This window comes from Salvelinus alpinus, chromosome 19 (assembly GCF_045679555.1).
Source record: "Salvelinus alpinus chromosome 19, SLU_Salpinus.1, whole genome shotgun sequence".
Lineage (NCBI taxonomy): Eukaryota > Metazoa > Chordata > Actinopteri > Salmoniformes > Salmonidae > Salvelinus > Salvelinus alpinus.
Genome location: NC_092104.1, coordinates 841952 through 866594, shown reverse-complemented (window position 1 = coordinate 866594; position 24643 = coordinate 841952). Strand labels below are relative to the sequence as shown.

General features: G+C 44.1%; 1 protein-coding gene across 1 annotated transcript in view; it reads left to right on the top strand.

Annotated features, from left to right (window-relative positions):
• Window positions 1–24643, top strand: part of tmem8b (transmembrane protein 8B) — a 375967-nt gene that overhangs the window by 261380 nt on the left and 89944 nt on the right. Inside the window, exon 6 of the mRNA XM_071352000.1 lies at window positions 13833–14263. Coding sequence (XP_071208101.1) covers window positions 13833–14263 — 431 coding nt within the window. The remainder of the gene's footprint in view (window positions 1–13832; window positions 14264–24643) is intronic.

Sequence of the window (24643 nt, the reverse complement as noted above, 5' to 3'; positions counted from 1 at the left end):
TACCTGTTGTTGTTATGGTGATACTATTTATCAACCTTTCTACCTGTTGTTGTTATGGTGATACTATTTATCAACCTTTCTACCTGTTGCTGTTATGGTGATACTATTTATCAACCTTTCTACCTGTTGTTGTAATGGTGATACTATTTATCAACCTTTCTACCTGTTGTTGTAATGGTGATACTATTTATCAACCTTTCTACCTGTTGTTGTTATGGTGATACTATGTATCATTCTTTCTACCTGTTGTTGTTATGGTGATACTATTTACCAACCTTTCTACCTGTTGTTATGGTGATACTATTTATCAACCTTTCTATCTGTTGTTATGGTGATACTATTTATCAACCTTTCTACCTGTTGTTATGGTGATACTATTTATCATTCTTTCTACCTGTTGTTGTTATGGTGATACTATTTATCAACCTTTCTACCTGTTGTTGTTATGGTGATACTATTTATCAACCTTTCTACCTGTTGCTGTTATGGTGATACTATTTATCAACCTTTCTACCTGTTGTTGTAATGGTGATACTATTTATCAACCTTTCTACCTGTTGTTGTTATGGTGATACTATGTATCATTCTTTCTACCTGTTGTTGTTATGGTGATACTATTTATCAACCTTTCTACCTGTTGTTGTTATGGTGATACTATGTATCAACCTTTCTACCTGTTGTTATGGTGATACTATTTATCAACCTTTTTACCTGTTGTTATGGTGATACTATTTATCAACCTTTCTACCTGTTGTCATGGTGATACTATGTATCAACCTTTCTACCTGTTGTTATGGTGATACTATTTATCAACCTTTTTACCTGTTGTTATGGTGATACTATTTATCAACCTTTCTACCTGTTGTTATGGTGATACTATGTATCAACCTTTCTACCTGTTGTTATGGTGATACTATTTATCATTCTTTCTACCTGTTGTTATGGTGATACTATTTATCAACCTTTTTACCTGTTGTTATGGTGATACTATTTATCAACCTTTTTACCTGTTGTTATGGTGATACTATTTATCAACCTTTCTACCTGTTGTTATGGTGATACTATGTATCAACCTTTCTACCTGTTGTTATGGTGATACTATTTATCATTCTTTTTACCTGTTGTTGTTATGGTGATACTATGTATCAACCTTTCTACCTGTTGTTATGGTGATACTATTTATCATTCTTTCTACCTGTTGTTGTTATGGTGATACTATTTATCAACCTTTCTACCTGTTGTTATGGTGATACTATTTATCAACCTTTCTACCTGTTGTTATGGTGATACTATTTATCAACCTTTCTACCTGTTGTTATGGTGATACTATTTATCAAACTTTCTACCTGGTGTTATGTTGATACTATTTATCAACCTTTCTACCTGTTGTTATGGTGATACTATGTATCAACTTTTCTACCTGTTGTTATGGTGATACTATTTATCATTCTTTCTACCTGTTGTTATGGTGATACTATTTATCAACCTTTCTACCTGTTGTTATGGTGATACTATGTATCAACCTTTCTACCTGTTGTTATGGTGATACTATTTATCAACCTTTCTACCTGTTGTTATGGTGATACTATGTATCAACCTTTATACCTGTTGTTATGGTGATACTATTTATCAACCTTTCTACCTGTTGTTATGGTGATACTATGTATCAACCTTTATACCTGTTGTTATGGTGATACTATGTATCAAAGTGCAGCTGCCTCTACTCTTAAACTCCTGGATGGTGTTTATCATAACGCCCTTCGTTTTATGACAGGAGACAGTTTTATTACTCATCACTGCATTATTTACCAGAAGGTTGTCTGGACCTCTTTAAAGTCATGTAGATCCCATCATTGTGCTCTTTTTGTTTACAAAGTCCTGCTCCACAAAGTCCTGATTTACCTAACATCACTGTTAAGATTTAAAATGACAAGTTATCAGAACCCGTTCACACTCCTTTGGTGTCTACAGAGTTAGATAGAGCAGCCTTTGGTGTCTACAGAGTTAGATAGAGCAGCCTTTGGTGTCTACAGAGTTAGATAGAGCAGCCTTTGGTGTCTACAGAGTTAGATAGAGCAGCCTTTGGTGTCTACAGAGTTAGATAGAGCAGCCTTTGGTGTCTACAGAGTTAGATAGAGCAGCCTTTGGTGTCTACAGAGTTAGATAGAGCAGCCTTTGGTGTCTACAGAGTTAGATAGAGCAGCCTTTGGTGTCTACAGAGTTAGATAGAGCAGCCTTTGGTGTCTACAGAGTTAGATAGAGCAGCCTTTGGTGTCTACAGAGTTAGATAGAGCAGCCTTTGGTGTCTACAGAGTTAGATAGAGCAGCCTTTGGTGTCTACAGAGTTAGATAGAGCAGCCTTTGGTTTCCTTGCACCTTGTGTGTGAAATGATCTACAATGCACTTTCAAATGGAAGGAATTGGTGTCTCCAGGGCATTTCAGGAATTGGTGTCCAGGGCATTTCAGGAATTGGTGTCTCCAGGGCATTTCAGGAATTGGTGTCTCCAGGGCATTTCAGGAATTGGTGTCTCCAGGGCATTTCAGGAATTGGTGTCCAGGGCATTTCAGGAATTGGTGTCTCCAGGGCATTTCAGGAATTGGTGTCTCCAGGGCATTTCAGGAATTGGTGTCCAGGGCATTTCAGGAATTGGTGTCCAGGGCATTTCAGGAATTGGTGTCCAGGGCATTTCAGGAATTGGTGTCTCCAGGGCATTTCAGATGGTTGTTACGGGATCTTTTTACTGAAGAATGTGTCTGTTTTTTATGATTGTGTTTCTCTTTCTGTGTATTTTAATGTGTATTTTAATGTGTAGTTGTATGTGTTTATTGTATTTTGATGTGTATTGTGGTGCCAGACAGGACTGATCTTGAAAATAGACCTTGATCTCAGCATTGACTCCCTGTCAAAATAATATTAAAGAAAATATTAACATCTCTGTCCCCAAGCAATGATAATGCCCAACTAACGCTAGTTGGAGTTTAAAAAAAGTTCAGGCTAATTGGAGTCCCAATTACTCTTCGCAAGTTTTTTGACATGCAGTGTTACTATACTACATCAGAATGATTAATATTGGGTGGTCTTAACCTGGATTGGTTGATGCCAGTTCGTTTTTCTTCTCTCATAGCATCAGACTGAAAGATATTTGATCTGAGAAATTTTTTTTCTCAATTGATCAACCCACACCAACTTAAAAAAACACTGACAAACACTCCTCGAAAGTATACAGCCCAGACATTATTACAAAGATACATTATTACAAAGATAAATGTTTTAAAACTTTCAATGAGAAACATTTCCTGTATGACCTCCTCTTATCTCTGATTCGCATCAGGCCCTTAAATGTTTTACCTCTCTGTGTGTTTATCTCTGTTGTAGATACGCTCCATATATGGTATTAAGGGTAAAGGTCAGATCTAACCCATGGTTCACTCATGAATTGTCTTGAAAGATTTCATGAAAAAAACTTAGCTTGGGCAGATTTTTCTTGTGACTTTTAGACATTTTAGAAATATAAAATACCTTTCAAAAGTTTGGGGTCACTTAGAAATGTCCTTGTTTTTGAAAGAAAAGCACATTTTTGGTCCATTCAAATAACATAAAACTGATCAGAAATACAGCGTAGACATTGTTAATGTTGTAAATGACTATTGTAGCTGGAAACAGATTATTTTTTTAAATGGAATATCTACATAGGCGTACAGAGGCCCATTATCAGCAACCATCACTCCTGTGTTCCAATGGCACGTTGTGTTAGCTTATCCAAGTTTATCATTTTAAATGGCTAATTGATCATTAGAAAACTCTTTTGCAATTATGTTAGCACAGCTGAAAACTGTTGTTCTGATTAAAAAAGCAATAAAACTGGCCTTCTTTAGACTAGTTGAGGATCTGGAGCATCAGCATTTGTGGGTTTGATTACAGGCTCAAAATGGCCAGAAACAAAGAGCTTTCTTCTGAAACTCGTCAGTGTATTCTTGTTCTGAGAAATGAAGGCTATTCCATGCGAGAAATTGTAAAGAAACTGAAGATCTCATACAGTGCTGTGTACTACTCCCTTCATAGAACAGCGCAAACGGGCTCTACCCAGAATAGAAAGAGGAGTGGGAGGCCCCGGTGCACAACTGAGCAAAAGGACAAGTACATTAGAGTGTCTAGTTTGAGAAACAGACGCCTCACAAGTCCTCAACTGGCAGCTTCATTAAATAGTACCCGCAAAACACCAGTCTCAACGTCAACAGTGAAGAGGCGACTCTGGGATGCTGGCCTTCTAGGCAGAGTTGCAAAGAAAAAGCCATATCTCAGACTGGCCAATAAAAAGAAAAGATTAAGATGGGCAAAAGAACACTGGTACAGAGGAACTCTGCCTATGGTGACAACATTTATCGAAATGCAGCAGGAACTACTAAACCTCTAGATACCATAACACCTTCCACTATCACAGGAGACAGGAGGCATACTGAATCAACAGGTTGTCTGGTATCACAGGAGACAGGAGGCATACTGAATCAACAGGTTGTCTGGTATCACAGGAGACAGGAGGCATACTGAATCAACAGGTTGTCTGGTATCACAGGAGACAGGAGGCATACTGAATCAACAGGTTGTCTGGTATCACAGGAGACAGTTTCCATAGCAACACGGCATACTGAATCAACAGGTTGTCTGGTATCACAGGAGACAGTTTCCATAGCAACACGGCATACTGAATCAACAGGTTGTCTGGTCCTCATTAACGTCCCATAGGTTAATTTCTCCCTCTCTGTTTACAAAGCCCTACTACACAAGCTTTTTCCGACTTACCTAACTTTGTTGTTAAAGTACAAAAACACGAGATACCAAACCCGTTCACAGTGTTGGTTAACTCATGAGGTTCCTCAGGTCTCCACCGAATTAGGTAAATCCACTTTTAGTTTTAATGCGCCCCACTGCTGAAACAATTAGCAGCTCTATTTACAATTGGATGTCCTGGTGCTGCTCAGGCAGTTGACTGAGGACCTAGTAGTTTATCGCTTTATTGTTTTTTGTTTTGTCTTTTTGTGTATTTCTGCATGTGGAGTTTTAAATGTGTATATTGTAGGTCTATCTATGTGTATTGTGTACACAGGGCTCATCTGGAAATGAGCCCCTTGGTCTCGGTGTTGATTCCCTGATCAAATAAAAGTTAATTAACTAATCTCATTGTATGATTTATCCACCATTTAACGTTACTGCTGGCTACGTTATGTTATAGTAGAACGCTGAGAAGATTCTGGTGTGCGACCCGCTAAAACACAGCATGAGACTGATGATGGAACAGATTTGGTTTGATATCGCTCTGACAGATGTGTGTGTAGTGGGTCAATATTTATCATATATGGATATTATATACACTGACTGTACAAAATATTAGGAACACCTGCTCTTTCCATGACAGACTGACCAGGTGAATCCAGGTGAAGTTATGATCCCTTATTGACGTCACCTGTTAAATCCACTTCAATCAGTGTAGATAAAGGGGAGGAGACAAGTTAAAGAAGGATTTTTAAGCCCCGAGACAATTGAGACATGGATGTTGTATGTGCGCCATTCTGACTCCATAAAGAGGAGACTATTACTGCAGGCCAGGAACCAAACAGGAAGAGATGTTTGGATTCCAATAGAATGTTTTTTCTAATTTTTTTTCATTTGATCTTTATTTAACCAAATCAAATCAAATGTATTTGTCACATACACATGGTTAGCAGATGTTAATGCGAGTGTAGCGAAATGCTTGTGCTTCTAGTTCCGACCGTGCAGTAATAACCAACGAGTAATCTAACCTAACAATTCCACAACAACTACCTTATACACACAAGTGTAAAGGAATGAATACGAAATATGTACATAAAGATATATGAATGAGTGATGGTACAGAACGGCATAGGCAAGATGCAGTAGATGGTATAGAGTACAGTATATACATATGAGATGAGTAATGTAGGGTATGTAAACATTATATAAAGTGGCATTGTTTAAAGTGCCTAGTGATACATTTAATTACATCAAGATGGCAAGATGCAGTAGATGGTATAGAGTACAGTATATACATATGAGTTGAGTAATGTAGGGTATGTAAACATTATATTAAGTGGCTAGTGATAAATTGATTACATCAATTTTTCCATTATTAAAGTGGCTGGAGTTGAGTCAGTATGTTGGCAGCGGCCACTAAATGTTAGTGGTGGCTGTTTAACAGTCTGATGGCCTTGAGATAGAAGCTGTTTTTCAGTCTCTCGGTCCCTGCTTTGATGCACCTGTACTGACCTCGCCTTCTGGATGATAGCGGGGTGAACAGGCAGTGGCTCGGGTGGTTGTTGTCCTTGATGATCTTTATGACCTTCCTGTGACATCGGGTGGTGTAGGTGTCCTCGAGGGCAGGTAGTTTGCCCCCGGTGATGCGTTGTGCAGACCTCACCACCCTCTGGAGAGCCTTACGGTTATGAGCGGAGCAGTTGCCGTACCAGGCAGTGATACAGCCCGACAGGATGCTCTCGATTGTGCATCTGTAAAAGTTTGTGAGTGTTTTTGGTGACAAGGTAGACCAGCTGAGAACAAGTTCTCATTTACAACTGCGACCTGGCCAAGATAAAGCAAAGCAGTGCGACAAAAACAACAACACAGAGTTACACATGGAATAAACAAATGTACAGTCAATAACACAATAGGAAAAATATATGTACAGTGTGTGCAAATGTATAAGAGTAGGGAGGTAAGGCAATACATAGGCCATAGAGGCGAAATAATTACAATTTAGCAATTTATTAACATTGGAGTGATAGATGTGCAAGTAGAAATATTGCAAAAGAGCAAGAGGATAAGTCACAATATGGGGATGAGGTAGTCTTGAACTTAGTCACCCGGTTAATCTACCAGGCAACTTAGAGTAACTGCGCTGTGTACAGTGCATTCGGAAAGTATTCAGACCCCTTGACTTTTTCCACATTTTGTTACTTTACAGCCGTATTCTAAAATTCCAGAGATGTTCGATCAGGTTCAAGTCCGGGTTCTGGCTGGGCCACTCAAGGACATTCAGAGACTTGTCCCGAAGCCACTCTTGCGTTATCTTGGCTCTGTGCTTAGGGTCGTTGTCCTGTCGTTGTACTGTGCTCTGTTCATCTGTCCCTCGATCCTGACTAGTCTCCCAGCATGTTGCTGCCACTTCCTTGCTTCACTGTAGGGATGCTACCACTTCCTTGCTTCACTGTAGGGATGGTGCCAGGTTTCCTCCAAACGTGACACTTGGCATTCAGGCCAAAGAGTTCAATCTTGGTTTCAGAGAATCTTGTTTTTCATGGTCTGAAAGTCCTTTAGGTGCCTTTTGACAAACTCCAAGCGGACTGTCATATATTTTACTGAGGAGTTGCTTCTGTCTGGCCACTCTACCATAGAGGCCTGATTGGTGAAGTGTTGCAGAGATGGTTGTCCTTCTGGAAGGTTCTCCCATCTCCACAGAGGACCTCTGGAGCTCTGTCAGAGTGACCATCGGGTTCTTGGTCACCTCCCTGACCAAGGCCCTTCTCCCCCGATTGCTCAGTTTGGCCAGGCAGCCAGCTCTAGGAAGAGTCTTGGTGGTTCTAAACTTCTTTAAAACCTTTCTAGCGGAACCCCTCGACAACATTCTGCTGAAAAGGCAGCGCGGGAAATTAAATAAATATTTTTTTGAAACATGTAACTTTCACACATTAACAAGTCCAATACAGCAAATGAAAGACAAACATCTTGTTAATCTACCCATTGTGTCCCATTTCAAAAAGGCTTTACAGCGAAAGGACAACATATGATTTTGTTAGTTCAGAGCCAAGTCAAAAAAACACACAGCCATTTTTCAAACCAAAGATAGGAGTCACAAAAAGCAGAAATATAGATACAATTAATCACTAACCTTTGATGATCTTCATCAGATGACACTCATAGGACATCATGTTACACAATACATGTATGTTTTGTTCGATAATGTGCATATTTATATCCAAAAATCTCAGTTTACATTGGCGCGTTACGTGCAGTAATGTTTTGATTCCAAAACATCCGTTGTTTTTGCAGATAGCCACAGAAATCCCATAAATACTCATAATAAACATTGATAAAAGATACAAGTGTTATTCACAGAATTAAAGATAGACTTCTCCTTAATGCAACCGCTGTGTCAGATTTAAAAAAAACTTGACTGAAATAGCATAATCTGAGAACGGCGCTCAGAACACAATCCAGCCAAAGAAATATCCGCCATGTTGGAGTCAACAGAAGTTAGAAATAACATGATAAATATTCACTTACCCTCGATGATCTTCATCAAAATGCACTCCCAGGAATCCCAGTTTGACAATAAATGACTGATTTGTTCCATAAAGTTCCATAAAGTCCATCATTTATGTCCAAATAGCCACTAGTTGTTAGCGTGTTCAGCCCAGTAATCCATCTTCATGGGCACTACGTCCAGACAAAAACTAGAAAAGTTCCGTTACAGGTCGTAGAAACATATCAAACGATGTATGGAATCAATCTTTAGGATGTTTTTAACATAAATCATCAATAATGTTCCAACCGGAGAATTCCATTGTCTGTAGCAAAGCACTGGAACGAGAGCTTTGACTCATTCAGCTCCCATTCCCCCCTCCTTTATAGCAGAAGCCTGAAACAAGTTTCTAAAGATGGTTGACATCTAGTGGAAGCCTTAGGAAGTGCAACTTAACCCCATAGACACTGTGTATTCGGAAAGGCCAAGCTTTGAAAAACTACAAACCTCAGATTTCCCACTTCCTGGTTGGATTCTTCTCAGGTTTTTGCCTGCCATATGAGTTCTGTTATACTCACAGACATCATTCAAACAGTTTTATAAATTTCAGAGTGTTTTTTATCCAATACTACTAATGATATGCATATATTAGCATCTGGGACAGAGTAGCAGGCAGTTTACTCTGGGCACGCATTTCATGCAAAAGTGAAAATGCTGCCCCCTATCCCAAACAGGTTTAAGAACGATGGAGGTCACTGTGTTCTTGGGGACCTTCAATGCTGCAGAAATGTTTTGGTACCCTTCCCCAGATCTGTGCCTCGACACAATCCTGTCTTGGAGCTCTACAGACAATTCCTTTGACCTCATGGCTTGGTTTTTGCTCTGATATGCACTGTCAACAGTGGGACCTTATATAGACAGGTGTGTGCCTTTCCAAATCATGTCCAATCAATTTAATTGACCATAGGTGGACTCCAATTAAGTTGTAGAAACATCTCAAAGATGATCAATGGAAACAGGAGGCACCTGAGCTCAATTTGGAGTCTCATAGCAAAGTGTTTGAGTACTTATGTAAATAAGGTATTTCTGTTTTTAATTTTAATACATTTGCAAAAATGTCTAAAAACCTGTTTTCGCCTTTTCATCATGGGTTATTGGTGTAGATTGATGAGGGAAACAAATATGTAATCAATTTTAGAATAATGCTGTCAAGTAACAAAATGTGGAGAAAGGAAGGGGTCTGAATAATTTCCAAATGCACTGTATATACAAAAGTATGTGGACATCCCTTCAAATTAGTGGATTCGGCTATTTCAGCCACACCCGTTGCTGACAGGTGTATAAAATTGAGCACGCAGCCATGCAATTTCCTAGACAAACATTGGCAGTAGAATGGCCTTACTGAAGATCTCAGCGACTTTCAACAAGATACCGTCACAGGATACCACCTTTCCAACGAGTCAGTTTGTCAAATTTCAGCCCTGCTAGAGCTGCCCCGGTCAACTGTAAGTGCTGTCATTGTAAAGTGCAAATGTCTAGCAGCAACAACAGCTCAGCCACGAAGTGGTAGACCACATAAGCTCACAGAACGGGAACGCCGAGTGCTGAAGTGCGTATCGCTTAAAAACCGTCTGTCCCCGGTTGCAACACTCACTACCAAGTACCAATAACTTCTGCCCTGACCTCAACCCCATCGAACACTCAGGGTTGAATTGGACTGCCGACTGCCAGCCCCAGGCCTAATCGCCCAACATCAGTGTCCAACCTCACTAATGCTCTTGTGGCTGAAAGGAAGCAAGTCCCCACAGCAATGTTCCAACATCTAGTTGAAAAGAAGAAGTGGAGGCTGTTATAGCAGCAAAGAAGGGACCAACTCCATATTAATGCCCATGATTTTAGAATGAGTTGTTCGATGAGCAGGTGTCCACATACTTTTGGTCATGTAGTGTACATATTTTGCTCATCCTAATATTTATATATTTCTTAAATCTATTATTTTACTATAGATGTGTACATTGTTGTGTATTGTTAGATATTACTGCACCATTTCGCTACACCCACAATAACATCTGCGTATACGACCAATACAATTTGATTTGATTTGGATCTCTTGTGGTCTCCACAAGTATAGTTCACACCCTAACCCTAACCCCTAACCCTAACCCCTAACCCCTAACCCCTAACCCCTAACCCTAACCCTAACCACATCCACACACCCTAACCCTAACCCTAAACACGTCCACACACCCTAACCCTAACCCTAACCCTAAACACGTCCACACACCCTAACCCTAACCCTAACCCTCAACACGTCCACACACCCTAACCCTAACCCTAACCCTAACCCTCAACACGTCCACACACCCTAACCCTAACCCTAACCCTAAACACGTCCACACCCCTAACCCTAACCCTAACCCTAACCCTAACCCTAACCCTAACCCTAACCCTAACCCTAACCCTAACCCTAACCCTAACCCTAACCCTAACCCTAACCCTAACCCTAACCCTAACCCTAACCCTAACCCTAACCCTAACCCTAACCCTAACCCTACCCCTAACCCTAACCCTAACCCTAACCCTAACCCTAACCCTAACCCTAACCCTAACCCTAACCCTAACCCTAACCCTAACCCTAACCCTAACCCTAACCCTAACCCTAACCCTAACCCTAACCCTAACCCTAACCCTAACCCTAACCCTAACCCTAACCCTAACCCTAACCCTAACCCTAACCCTAACGTCCACACACCCTAACCCTAACCCTAAACACGTCCACACACCCTAACCCTAACCCTAACCCTAAACACGTCCACAAACCCTAACCCTAATTGAAACTCTAAATATAACCCCTTATAGTGTAAAATATCCTTCGTTCTCATGGACACAGACAGTGTTCATCTTCAGTGCTCTCCCTAATACCCCTTCCGATTCACTCAGCTCTCATACAAGACAGCGAGTGTTACAGAGAATCAGGCTTATATAGCAAATAGTATGTGTGAAAAGCAGACAGCCAGTCACCCATTAAAACGTCTGTTTAACCACAGACAGCCAGTCACCCATTAAAACGTCTGTTTAACCACAGACAGCCATTCACCTATTAAAACGTCTGTTTAACCAGAGCCAGTCACCCATTAAAACGTCTGTTTAACCACAGCCAGTCACCCATTAAAACGTCTGTTTAACCACAGACAGCCAGTCACCCATTAAAACGTCTGTTTAACCACAGACAGCCAGTCACCCATTAAAACGTCTGTTTAACCACAGACGGCCAGTCACCCATTAAAATGTCTGTTTAACCACAGACGGCCAGTCACCCATTAAAACGTCTGTTTAACCACAGACAGCCAGTCACCCATTAAAACGTCTGTTTAACCACAGACAGCCAGTCACCCATTAAAACATCTGTTTAACCACAGACAGCCAGTCACCCATTAAAACGTCTGTTTAACAACAGACAGCCAGTCACCCATTCAAACGTCTGTTTAACAACAGACAGCCAGTCACCCATTAAAACGTCTGTTTAACCACAGACAGCCAGTCACCCATTAAAACGTCTGTTTAACCACAGACAGCCAGTCACCCATTAAAACGTCTGTTTAACCACAGACAGCCAGTCACCCATTAAAACGTATGTTTAACCACAGACAGCCAGTCACCCATTAAAACGTCTGTTTAACCACAGACAGCCAGTCACCCATTAAAACGTCTGTTTAACCACAGACAGCCAGTCACCCATTAAAACGTCTGTTTAACCACAGACAGCCAGTCACCCATTAAAATGTCTGTTTAACCACAGACAGCCAGTCACCCATTAAAACGTCTGTTTAACCACAGACGGCCAGTCACCTATTAAAACGTCTGTTTAACCACAGACGGCCAGTCACCCATTAAAATGTCTGTTTAACCACAGACGGCCAGTCACCCATTAAAATGTCTGTTTAACCACAGACGGCCAGTCACCCATTAAAATGTCTGTTTAACCACAGACGGCCAGTCACCCATTAAAACGTCTGTTTAACCACAGACAGCCAGTCACCCATTAAAACGTCTGTTTAACCACAGACAGCCAGTCACCCATTAAAACGTCTGTTTAACCACAGATAGCCATTCACCCATTAAAACGTCTGTTTAACCATGCTGCTGTGCAGTTCCACTTCATTTGATCATTTCAACACACAGGACCTGTTGTGTTATTCTGCTTCCAGACGATCAGATCATCTGACTGGTTGATGTGGAGATGAGAGGGAATAGGAGCCTCTTGACAATGATCCGCCTTTTGTTTGTTTCTCTAACCCTCTGAGTCGGGTGTGTGTGTGTGTGTGTGTGTGTGTGTGTGTGTGTGTGTGTGTGTGTGTGTGTGTGTGTGTGTGTGTGTGTGTGTGTGTGTGTGTGTGTGTGTGTGTGTGTGTGTGTGTGTGTGTGTGTGTGTGTGTGTGTGTGTGTGTGTGTGGTGTCGACAGGAGAGCACTTCAGACTGACTCAGACACTTCTCTACAGATAATACGGCCATGCAACCTAACAGGCACATGTGCAAACTAGGTCTGATGCAGAGAGGAGAGGCTCTTGAGAGGAGAAGAGACAGGAGAGGCAAGGAGAGGAGGGGGAGAGGATTGGGGGAGGAGAAGAGAGGGGAAGAGAGGAGAAGAGAAGAGACAGGAAGAAAGGAGAAGAGAGGAGAATGGAAGATAGGAGAGGAGAGGGGAAGAGAGGAGAAGAGAGGAGAAGAGAAGAGAGGGGAAGAGAGGAGAGGCCTGTTTACTGTCAGGGGAACGGCCTGTTATCTCCTGAATGACCTGTTTACTGTCAGTGGAACGGCCTGTTATCTCCTGAATGACCTGTTTACTGTCAGGGGAACGGCCTGTTATCTCCTGAATGATCTGTTTACTGTCAGGGGAACGGCCTGTTATCTCCTGAATGACCTGTTTACTGTCAGTGGAACGGCCTGTTATCTCCTGAATGACCTGTTTACTGTCAGGGGAACGGCCTGTTATCTCCTGAATGACCTGTTTACTGTCAGGGGAACGGCCTGTTATCTCCTGAATGATCTGTTTACTGTCAGGGGAACGGCCTGTTATCTCCTGAATGACCTGTTTACTGTCAGGGGAACGGCCTGTTATCTCCTGAATGACCTGTTTACTGTCAGGGGAACGGCCTGTTATCTCCTGAATGACCTGTTTACTGTCAGGGGAACGGCCTGTTTCACACTGGTAGAGCTATGACATGACACATTTCATCTTTCTGTCGCTCTCTCTCTCGCTCTGTCTGTCTGTCTGTCTGTCTGTCTGTCTGTCTGTCTGTCTGTCTGTCTGTCTGTCTGTCTGTCTGTCTGTCTGTCTGTCTGCCTTTCTGCTTGTCTGTCTGTCTGCCTTTCTGCTTGTCTGTCTGTCTCCCCATTCTTCCTAAATGACTCTTTGTTTCATTGTCTCTCTCTCTCTCTCTCTCTCTCTCTCTCTCTCTCTCTCTCTCTCTCTCTCTCTCTCTCTCTCTCTCTCTCTCTCTCTCTCTCTCTCTCTCTCTCTCTCTCTCTCTCTCTCTCTCTCTCTCTCTCTCTCTCTCTCCCTCTCCCTCTCCAGATTGCTCCAAATCCAGCACCTCTAAGGGATCCCCCTCCAGCTCCTCTTCTGGCCCCAGCTCTAACCTCAACCTGCCGCAGTCCTTTGGCAGTGCTATGGGCTTCTCTCTCTCTGAAACGCTCCCTTCCACCCCTGCCGGACTCGCCGGCCTCCCCAGCCTCGCCCAGAACTCCTCTGCTTCGGACCCCGCTGGCCCACTCCTCTCCCCCCAGGACAGTATAACCCATATGGCTCCCAGCTCCGACCCCAACCGGTGCTGGCCCATCCGGCCCACCCTGAGGAATGAGCTGGACACCTTCTCTGTCCACTTCTACATCTTCTTTGGTCCGAACATCTCTGTTCCTCCGGACAGGGCTGCTGTGTTCTCCATTAACCTCATGCCTGTCCTGGACAGTGGAGGAGTCCTCAATATGGAACTCAAACTCAACCTGGTGAGTGTCAAAAAGATTTCTTAACAAGATGTGTTTTGTACCTTGTAAGTTTTCCCTCTCGCACACAACCACACGGTGGGAAGGCCGTTTGTAATTCTTGTACTGTTTTGTTTAAACACAGACTAAAGTCCTGACAATTTTCTGGTAATTATGTTGTACCTAGCTCTTAGATACAGAGATACTAAAGCTACCTTCCCTGAGTGTTTTGTTGGTTAAATACTCAGACTTGCGTTTCCTTCTAGCAGTGGAATCCCACAATGTTTTCCATGTCCACACCACCAGACAGACTATGTATGGTAGCAGTACATCATATCTTCCTATCCCTCCCAGGAGTAATGGTTGTTAGACTGTCATGGTTCCTCATTGTCCCTCTGCCTTAGTTCCAGGAAGTGAAATAGGCCTATTTTCATACCAGCAAGTGAAATAGGCTTATTTTCATACCAGCAAGTGAAATAGGCTTATTTTCATACCAGCAAGTGAAATAGGCCTATTTTCATACCAGGAAGTGAAATAGGCCTATTTTCATACCAGCAAGTGAAACAGGTCTATTTTCATACCAGCAAGTGAAACAGGTCTATTTTCATACCAGCAAGTGAAACAGGTCTATTTTTATACCAGCAAGTGAAACAGGTCTATTTTCATACCAGCAAGGGAAATAGGCATATGTTCATACCAGGAAGTGAAATAGGCCTATTTTCATACCAGCAAGGGAAATAGGCATATTTTCATACCAGCAAGTGAAACAGGTCTATTTTTATACCAGCAAGTGAAACAGGTCTATTTTCATACCAGCAAGGGAAATAGGCATATGTTCATACCAGGAAGTGAAATAGGCCTATTTTCATACCAGCAAGTGAAATAGGTCTATTTACATACCAGCAAGTGAAATAGGTCTATTTTCATACCAGCAAGGGAAATAGGCCTATTTTCATACCAGCAAGGGAAATAGGCCTATTTTCATACAAGCCAAGACATTAAGGCATCATATTTATCCAAGATGGCGTAGCAGTAGGACGTGTCTTTGTCTTGTCTTGTCCCGTGTAAATAGTCTTCGTATTTTTCGTATACATTTCGTATATATTTTAATTTCACTTTCCATCTAGGAACTGAATATACATTCCTACATTCCGCCTCACCCAATGTGGTACGGACCTGCTATTTTTTTATACTTTAGAACCGTAACCCCAATCAGAAGCTAGCCAGATAACTAGCTACTAGCTAGTAGTCAGTTAGCCACTGCTGCGGTCTTCACCCTCAACTCGGACACTGCCAGCTTCAATACCGGGCCAATACCTGCCAGTCTGCAAGCGCGATATCACCCCAGAGCATATAGGACTGCTTTTTCTCTACCACATCACCGGATTCCTGACGCAAGCTCTGGACAATTACACCGTATCATCACAGCTAGCTAGCTGCAACCGAGTGGCTACTACTGGCTAACACCTCTGTCCCGAAGCAAGCACCAGTTAGCCTTGAGCTAGCCTCGAGCTAGGCCCATCTGCCGGCTAGCTGCAGCGCGATATCAACCCAGAGCATATAGGAATGCTTTTTCTCTACCACATCACCGGATTCCTGACGCAAGCTCTGGACAATTACACCGTATCATCACAGCTAGCTAGCTGCAACCGAGTGGCTACTACTGGCTAACACCTCTGTCCCGAAGCAAGCACCAGTTAGCCTTGAGCTAGCCTCGAGCTAGGCCCATCTGCCGGCTAGCCGAAGAGGTCTACCAGCGAATTCTTGGGCTACAATACCTCTTTTGCCAATTGGACTGGACCTTTTTTTTGCCGACACAGAGCCCTGCCAATCCATCACAACTGGTCTAAATCAGCTACAAGCTAATTTAGCCATTTTTTTGCCGCTGCTAGTAGCTTTTACCTTCTGCACAGACACCAGCCCTGTTATTAGCCTGGATATTACTCACCAATTTACCAGCATCGGACTGTCTCTCGACAACAACGCCGGATTCCTGCCGTAATCCCTGAGCCACTACTTCTGATCCTCACAGCTAGCTTGCAGCTAGCGCAGCTAGCGCCACTGCCACGAAGCTAGCACCAGTTAGCAAACACAATTCTACAATTCACAACCTCTCTTTCGCCATCCGGCTTGGATTCTCTGTCGACACGACCACGTCTGAGCAGACCCCCTCCGTCTGAGCAGACCACCCCCCGGGCTACTAACTTTAAACGCCGCGTGCTAGCTTAGTGGAGGCCTCCCTGCTCCATCTACGGCTGCCCCCTGGACACTATGATCACTTGGCTACATAGCTGATGCATGCTTGACTGTCCATTAATTCACGGTACTCCATTCTGTTTATTTGTGTTTTATCTGTCGGCTCTGTGCTTTAACTCAGGATCTGTGTGTAGTTAATCCGACCCTCTCTGCCGAGTCGTCGCCATTTTTACCTGTTGTTGCTGTGTTAGACTAGCACCCTGTTATTGCTGCTGTTATCTTACCTGTTGTTTTAGCTAGCTCTCCCAATCAAGACCTGCAATCACTTTATGCCTTATTGTATGTCTCTCTCATATATCAATATGCCTTGCATACTGTTGTTCAGGCTAGTTATCATTATCATTGTTTTGGTTTGCAATGGACCCTGTAGTTCCACTCTCCGTACCTCTGTTACCTCCTTTGTCCCACCCCCCACACATGCGGTGACCTCACCCATTGAGACCAGCATGTCCAGAGATACAACCTCTCTTATCATCACCCAGTGCCTGGGCTTGCCTCCGCTGTACCCGCGCCCCTCCATACCCCTGTCTGCACATTATGCCCAGAATCTATTCTACCACGCCCATAAATCTGCTCCTTTTATTCTTTGTCCCCAACGCTCTAGGCGACCAGTTTTGATAGCCTTTAGCCGCACCCTCATCCTACTACTCCTCTGTTCCTCGGGTGATGTGGAGGTAAACCCAGGCCCTGCATGTCCCCAGTCACCCTCATTTGTTGACTTCTGTGATCGAAAAAGCCTTGGCCTCATGCATGTCAACATCAGAAGCCTCCTCCCTAAGTTTGCCTTACTCACCGCTTTAGCACACTCTGCCAACCCTGATGTCCTTGCCGTGTCCGAATCCTGGCTTAGGAAGGCCACCAAAAATTCTGAGATTTCCATACCCAACTATAACACTTTCCGTCAAGATAGAACTGCCAAAGGGGGAGGAGTTGCAATCTACTGCAGAGATAGCCTGCAAAGTTCTGTCATACTTTCCAGGTCTATGCCCAAACAGTTCGAACTTCTAATTTTAAAAATTAATCTCTCCAGAAATAAGTCTCTCACTGTTGCCGCCTGCTACCGACCCCCCTCAGCTCCCAGCTGTGCCCTGGACACCATCTGTGAATTGATCGCTCCCCATCTAGCTTCAGAGTTTGTTCTGTTAGGTGACCTAAACTGGGATATGCTTAACACCCCGGCAGTCCTACAATCCAAGCTTGATGCCCTCAATCTCACACAAATCATCAAGGAACCCACCAGGTACAACCCTAAATCCGTAAACATGGGCACCCTAATAGACATTATCCTGACCAACCTGCCCTCCAAATACACCTCTGCTGTCTTCAATCAAGATCTCAGCGATCACTGCCTCATTGCCTGTATCCGCCACGGGTCCGCGGTCAAACGACCACCCCTCATCACTGTCAAACGCTCCCTAAAACACTTCTGCGAGCAGGCCTTTCTAATCGACCTGGCCCGGGTACCCTGGAAGGATATTGACCTCATCCCGTCAGTTGAGGATGCCTGGTCATTCTTTAAATGTTACTTCCTCACCATATTAGACAAGCATGCTCCGTTCAAAAAATGCAGAACCAAGAACAGATATAGCCCTTGGTTCACTTCAGACCTGACTGCCCTCGACCAGCACAAAAACATCCTGTGGCGAACTGCAATAGCATCGAAGAGCCCCCGCGATATGCAACTGTTCAGGGAAGTCAGGAAAGCAAAGGCCAGCTTTTTCAAGCAGAAATTTGCATCCTGTAGCTCTAACTCCAAAAAGTTCTGGGATACTGTAAAGTCCATGGAGAACAAGAGCACCTCCTCCCAGCTGCCCACTGCACTGAGGCTAGGTAACACGGTCACCACCGATAAATCCGTGATAATCGAAGACTTCAACAAGCATTTCTCAATGGCTGGCCATGCCTTCCTCCTGGCGACTCCAACCTTGGCCAACAGCCCCGCCCCCGCTGCTACTCGCCCAAGCCTCCCCAGCTTCTCCTTTACCCAAATCCAGATAGCAGATGTTCTGAAAGAGCTGAAAAACCTGGACCCATACAAATCAGCTGGGCTTGACAATCTGGACCCCCTATTTCTGAAACTGTCCGCCGCCATTGTCGCACCCCCTATCACCAGCCTGTTCAACCTCTCCTTCGTATCATCTGAGATCCCCAAGGATTGGAAAGCTGCCGCGGTCATCCCCCTCTTCAAAGGGGGAGACACCCTGGACCCAAACTGTTACAGACCTATATCCATCCTGCCCTGCCTATCTAAGGTCTTCGAAAGCCAAGTCAACAAACAGATCACTGACCATCTCGAATCCCACCGTACCTTCTCCGCTGTGCAATCCGGTTTCCGAGCCGGTCATGGGTGCACCTCAGCCACGCTCAAGGTACTAAACGATATCATAACCGCCATCGATAAAAGACATTACTGTGCAGCCGTCTTCATCGACCTGGCCAAGGCTTTCGACTCTGTCAATCACCATATTCTTATCGGCAGACTCAGTAGCCTCGGTTTTTCTAATGACTGCCTTGCCTGGTTCACCAACTACTTTGCAGACAGAGTTCAGTGTGTCAAATCGGAGGGCATGTTGTCCGGTCCTCTGGCAGTCTCTATGGGGGTACCACAGGGTTCAATTCTCGGGCCGACTCTTTTCTCTGTATACATCAATGATGTTGCTCTTGCTGCGGGCGATTCCCTGATCCACCTCTACGCAGACGACACCATTCTATATACTTCCGGCCCTTCCTTGGACACTGTGCTATCTAACCTCCAAACGAGCTTCAATGCCATACAACACTCCTTCCGTGGCCTCCAACTGCTCTTAAACGCTAGTAAAACCAAATGCATGCTTTTCAACCGTTCGCTGCCTGCACCCGCACGCCCGACTAGCATCACCACCCTGGACGGTTCCGACCTAGAATATGTGGACATCTATAAGTACCTAGGTGTCTGGCTAGACTGCAAACTCTCCTTCCAGACTCATATCAAACATCTCCAATCCAAAATCAAATCAAGAATCGGCTTTCTATTCCGCAACAAAGCCTCCTTCACTCACGCCGCCAAACTTACCCTAGTAAAACTGACTATCCTACCGATCCTCGACTTCGGCGATGTCATCTACAAAATAGCTTCCAATACTCTACTCAGCAAACTGGATGCAGTTTATCACAGTGCCATTCGTTTTGTTACTAAAGCACCTTATACGACCCACCACTGCGACCTGTATGCCCTAGTCGGCTGGCCCTCGCTACATGTTCGTCGTCAGACCCACTGGCTCCAGGTCATCTACAAGGCTATGCTAGGTAAAGTGCCGCCTTATCTCAGTTCACTGGTCACGATGGCTACACCCACCCGCAACACGCGCTCCAGCAGGTGTATCTCACTGATCATCCCTAAAGCCAAAACCTCATTTGGCCGCCTTTCCTTCCAGTTCTCTGCTGCCTGCGACTGGAACGAATTGCAAAAATCTCTGAAGTTGGAGACTTTTATCTCCCTCAACAACTTTAAAAATCTGCTATCCGAGCAGCTAACCGATCGCTGCAGCTGTACATAGTCCATCTGTAAACTACCCACCCAATTTACCTACCTCACCCCCCATACTGCTTTTATTTATTTACTTTTCTGCTCTTTTGCACACCAGTATCTCTTCTTGCACATGATCATCTGATGATTTATCACTCCAGTGTTAATCTGCTAAATTATAATTATTCGATTTATTGCCTACCTCATGCCTTTTGCACACATTGTATATAGATTCTCTTTTTTTTCTACCATGTTATTGACTTGTTTATTGTTTACTCCATGTGTAACTCTGTGTTGTCTGTTCACACTGCTATGCTTTATCTTGGCCAGGTCGCAGTTGCAAATGAGAACTTGTTCTCAACTAGCCTACCTGGTTAAATAAAGGTGAAATAAAAAATAAAATAAATAAAGCTACAGTATGGAGGCAGTGTTCCAACCTAAAGCCATCACCGTGTTCCAACCTAAAGCCATCACAGTGTTCCAACCTAAAGCCATCACAGTGTTCCAACCTAAAGCCATCACAGGAAGAGCAGAGGGAGTTGAAAAGAAGAGCAGAGGGAGTTGAAAGGAAGAGCAGAGGGAGTTGAAAGGAAGAGCAGAGGGAGTTGAAAGGAAGAGCAGAGGGAGTTGAAAGGAAGAGCAGAGGGAGTTGAAAGGAAGAGCAGAGGGAGTTGAAAGGAAGAGCAGAGGAAGTGAGCACCACTGGAACATTGATGGGAGTAAATGACAGGAGTGGAGAAGATTTCTCCAGGGCCGATATAAAATGGACTTGCTCCTTCACTCTTAGGATTAGCCTTTCACACTCATTAAATTGACTATCATTGTCATTATCTGAAAAACAAAAATGTCACGCATTAAAACACCACGTTACACTATCAGATGAAAATCAAATGCATAAAGACACACTATGGATTAAAATTCAACTGGTAAACTCTGTAATGTTACCTTCACAAATGCCTATATTTGAACGCTTGATGAACAAGTGTAATGAACTTGTCTGTTGATGAATGGTGGCAATGCAGGGCATGATAATCCAATTCACCAGGTTTGAACGTCAAAAAGGAATTTTATGGTCTGAGCTGATATGCATACCGATGGATTTCAAATGCCATGGTTGTAAAAGAGGTCACCGATATTAAAAGAGTTTGTCTCAATATGAACACATCTGGTTCACTTTCACAAACCCAGAAATCTCCTCTTCATGAAGCAAATCAAAGATGAAAAAGTCTCCCACTGGCCGTTTCACTGGCCGTTTCACTGTGCCCACTGGCCGTTTCACTGGCCGTTTCACTGGCCATTTCACTGGCTGTTTCACTGTGCCCACTGCCCGTTTCACTGTGCCCACTGCCCGTTTCACTGTGCCCACTGCCCGTTTCGCTGTGCCCACGACTATTTCCTATTTCCTTGGTTCTCCACAACTTCCCTGATTCTGAAGGTTGGCATGGAAAGCACTGATTCTGAAGGTTGGCATGGAAAGCACTGATTCTGAAGGTTGGCATGGAAAGCACTGATTCTGAAGATTGGCATGGAAAGCCCTGATTCTGAAGGTTGGCATGGAAAGCCCTGATTCTGAAGGTTGGCATGGAAAGTCAGAGGGTAGAAAGAACAGTATTTGGAGTTGGTTTGGTTTGCTCAGAGTAAAGCAACGGAAGTTGTTAATTACACGAGACACTGTCTTCGAGTAGAGGTGTTTAGCCTCACATCTAATACACCAATGGAGCACCATTTTCAAGAATCAGGCACCAAAAAGTGCCACTTTGTTGAGCTTAGAAATCTGGATCAATCCATCCAAATAGCTGATCCTGTGGATACTCAGTGTTGGTGCAAGGACACCTGCTGTTATTTCTCTAAGTGTGAGATAAAAATAATGAATAACGATAACGAGTAACGATAACGAAAAAAACATGGCTATATACAGTTAGTACCAGTACCGAGTCAATGTACAGCCACTGGTACCAGTACCGAGTCAATGTGCAGCCAGTGGTACCAGTACCGAGTCAATGTGCAGCCAGTGGTACCAGTACCGAGTCAATGTACAGCCAGTGGTACCAGTACCTAGTCAATGTAGTACCGAGTCAATGTGCAGCCACTGGTACCAGTACCGAGTCAATGTGCAGCCAGTGGTACCAGTACCGAGTCAATGTGCAGCCACTGGTACCAGTACCGAGTCAATGTGCAGCCACTGGTACCAGTACCGAGTCAATGTGCAGCCAGTGGTACCAGTACCTAGTCAATGTGCAGCCACTGGTACCAGTACCGAGTCAATGTGCAGCCACTGGTACCAGTACCTAGTCAATGTGCAGCCAGTGGTACCAGTACCGAGTCAATGTGCAGCCACTGGTACCAGTACCGAGTCAATGTGCAGCCAGTGGTACCAGTACCTAGTCAATGTACAGCCAGTGGTACCAGTACCGAGTCAATGTGCAGCCACTGGTACCAGTACCGAGTCAATGTACAGCCACTGGTACCAGTACCGAGTCAATGTGCAGCCAGTGGTACCAGTACCGAGTCGATGTGCAGCCAGTGGTACCTGTACCGAGTCAATGTACAGCCAGTGGTACCAGTACCTAGTCGATGTGCAGCCAGTGGTACCAGTACCTAGTCGATGTCTAGCCAGTGGTACCAGTACCGAGTCAATGTGCAGCCAGTGGTACCAGTACCTAGTCAATGTGCAGCCAGTGGTACCAGTACCTAGTCGATGTGCAGCCAGTGGTACCAGTACCGAGTCGATGTGCAGCCAGTGGTACCAGTACCTAGTCAATGTGCAGCCAGTGGTACCAGTACCTAGTCAATGTGCAGCCAGTGGTACCAGTACCTAGTCGATGTGCAGCCAGTGGTACCAGTACCGAGTCAATGTGCAGCCAGTGGTACCAGTACCTAGTCAATGTGCAGCCAGTGGTACCAGTACCTAGTCGATGTGCAGCCAGTGGTACCAGTACCTAGTCAATGTGCAGCCAGTGGTACCAGTACCTAGTCAATGTGCAGCCAGTGGTACCAGTACCTAGTCGATGTGCAGCCAGTGGTACCAGTACCTAGTCGATGTGCAGCCAGTGGTACCAGTACCGAGTCAATGTGCAGCCAGTGGTACCAGTACCGAGTCAATGTGCAGCCAGTGGTACCAGTACCTAGTCGATGTGCAGCCAGTGGTACCAGTACCTAGTCGATGTGCAGCCAGTGGTACCAGTACCTAGTCGATGTGCAGCCAGTGGTACCAGTACCTAGTCGATGTGCAGCCAGTGGTACCAGTACCTAGTCGATGTGCAGCCAGTGGTACCAGTAGCTAGTCGATGTGCAGCCAGTGGTACCAGTACCTAGTCGATGTGCAGCCAGTGGTACCAGTACCGAGTCGATGTACAGCCAGTGGTACCAGTACCCACTTGTAATTCTTGAGTAAAAGTAAAATGCTACTCGAGTAAAAGGCTGAAAGTATTTGATTTTAAATGTACTTAATTGTACAAAATAAATGTAATTACACAAATATACTTAAGTATCAAAAGTAAAAGTATAAATCATTTCACATTCCTTATATTAAGCAAACCAGACGGCACCATTTTCATTTTTATATCTATACAGTGCCTTCGAAAAATATTCAGACCTATTGACTTTGTCCACATTTTGTTACGTTACAGCCTTATTCTAAAATGGATTTAAAAAAACAACAACTCAGCAATCTACACACAATACCTCTAAATGACAAAGCAAAAACAGGTTTTTAGAAAATATATTAAAATAAAAAAACATACCTTATTTACATAGATATTCAGACCCTTTGCTATGAGACTCAACATTGAGCTCAGGTGCATCCTGTTGCCATTGATCATCCTTGAAATGTTTCTGCAACTTGATTGGAGTCCACCTGTGGTAAATTCAATTGATTGGACATGATTTGGAAAGGCACACACCTGTCTATATAAGGTCCCACAGTTGACAGTGCATGTCAGAGCAAAAACCAAACCATGAGGTTGAAGGAATTGTCTGTAGAGCGCCAAGACAGGATTGTGTCGAGGCTGGCCGATTGTTCCTAGAGCTGAGACTCTTCCTAGAGCTGGCCGCCCAGCCAAACTGAGCAATCGGGAGAGAAGGGCCTTGGTCAGGGAGGTGACAAAGAACCCGATGGTCACTCTGACAGAGCTCCAGAGGTCTTCTGTGGAGATGGAAGAACCTTCCAGAAGGACAACCATCTCTGCAGCACTTCATCAATCAGGCCTTTATGGTAGAGTGGCCAGACGGAAGCCACTCCTCAGTAAAAGGCACAAGACAGCCGGCTTGGAGTTTGTGCCAAAGGGTACCTAGAGACTCTCAGACCATGAGAAACAAGATTCTCTGGTCTGATGAAACCAAGATTGAAACTTGAATGCCAAGTGTCACATCTGGAGGAAACCTGGCACCATCCCTACGGTGAAGCATGGTGGTGGCAGCATCATGCTGTGGGGATGTTTTTCAGCGGCAGACACTGGGAGACAGAGAGATCCTTGATGAAAACCTGCTTCAGAGCGCTCAGAACCTCAGACTGGAGCGAAGGTTCACCTTTCAACAGGACAGCGACTCTAAGCACATAGCCAAGACAACGCAGGAGTAGCTTCAGGACAAGTCTCTGAATGTCCTTGAGTGGCCCAGCCAGAGCCCGGACTTGAACCCGATCG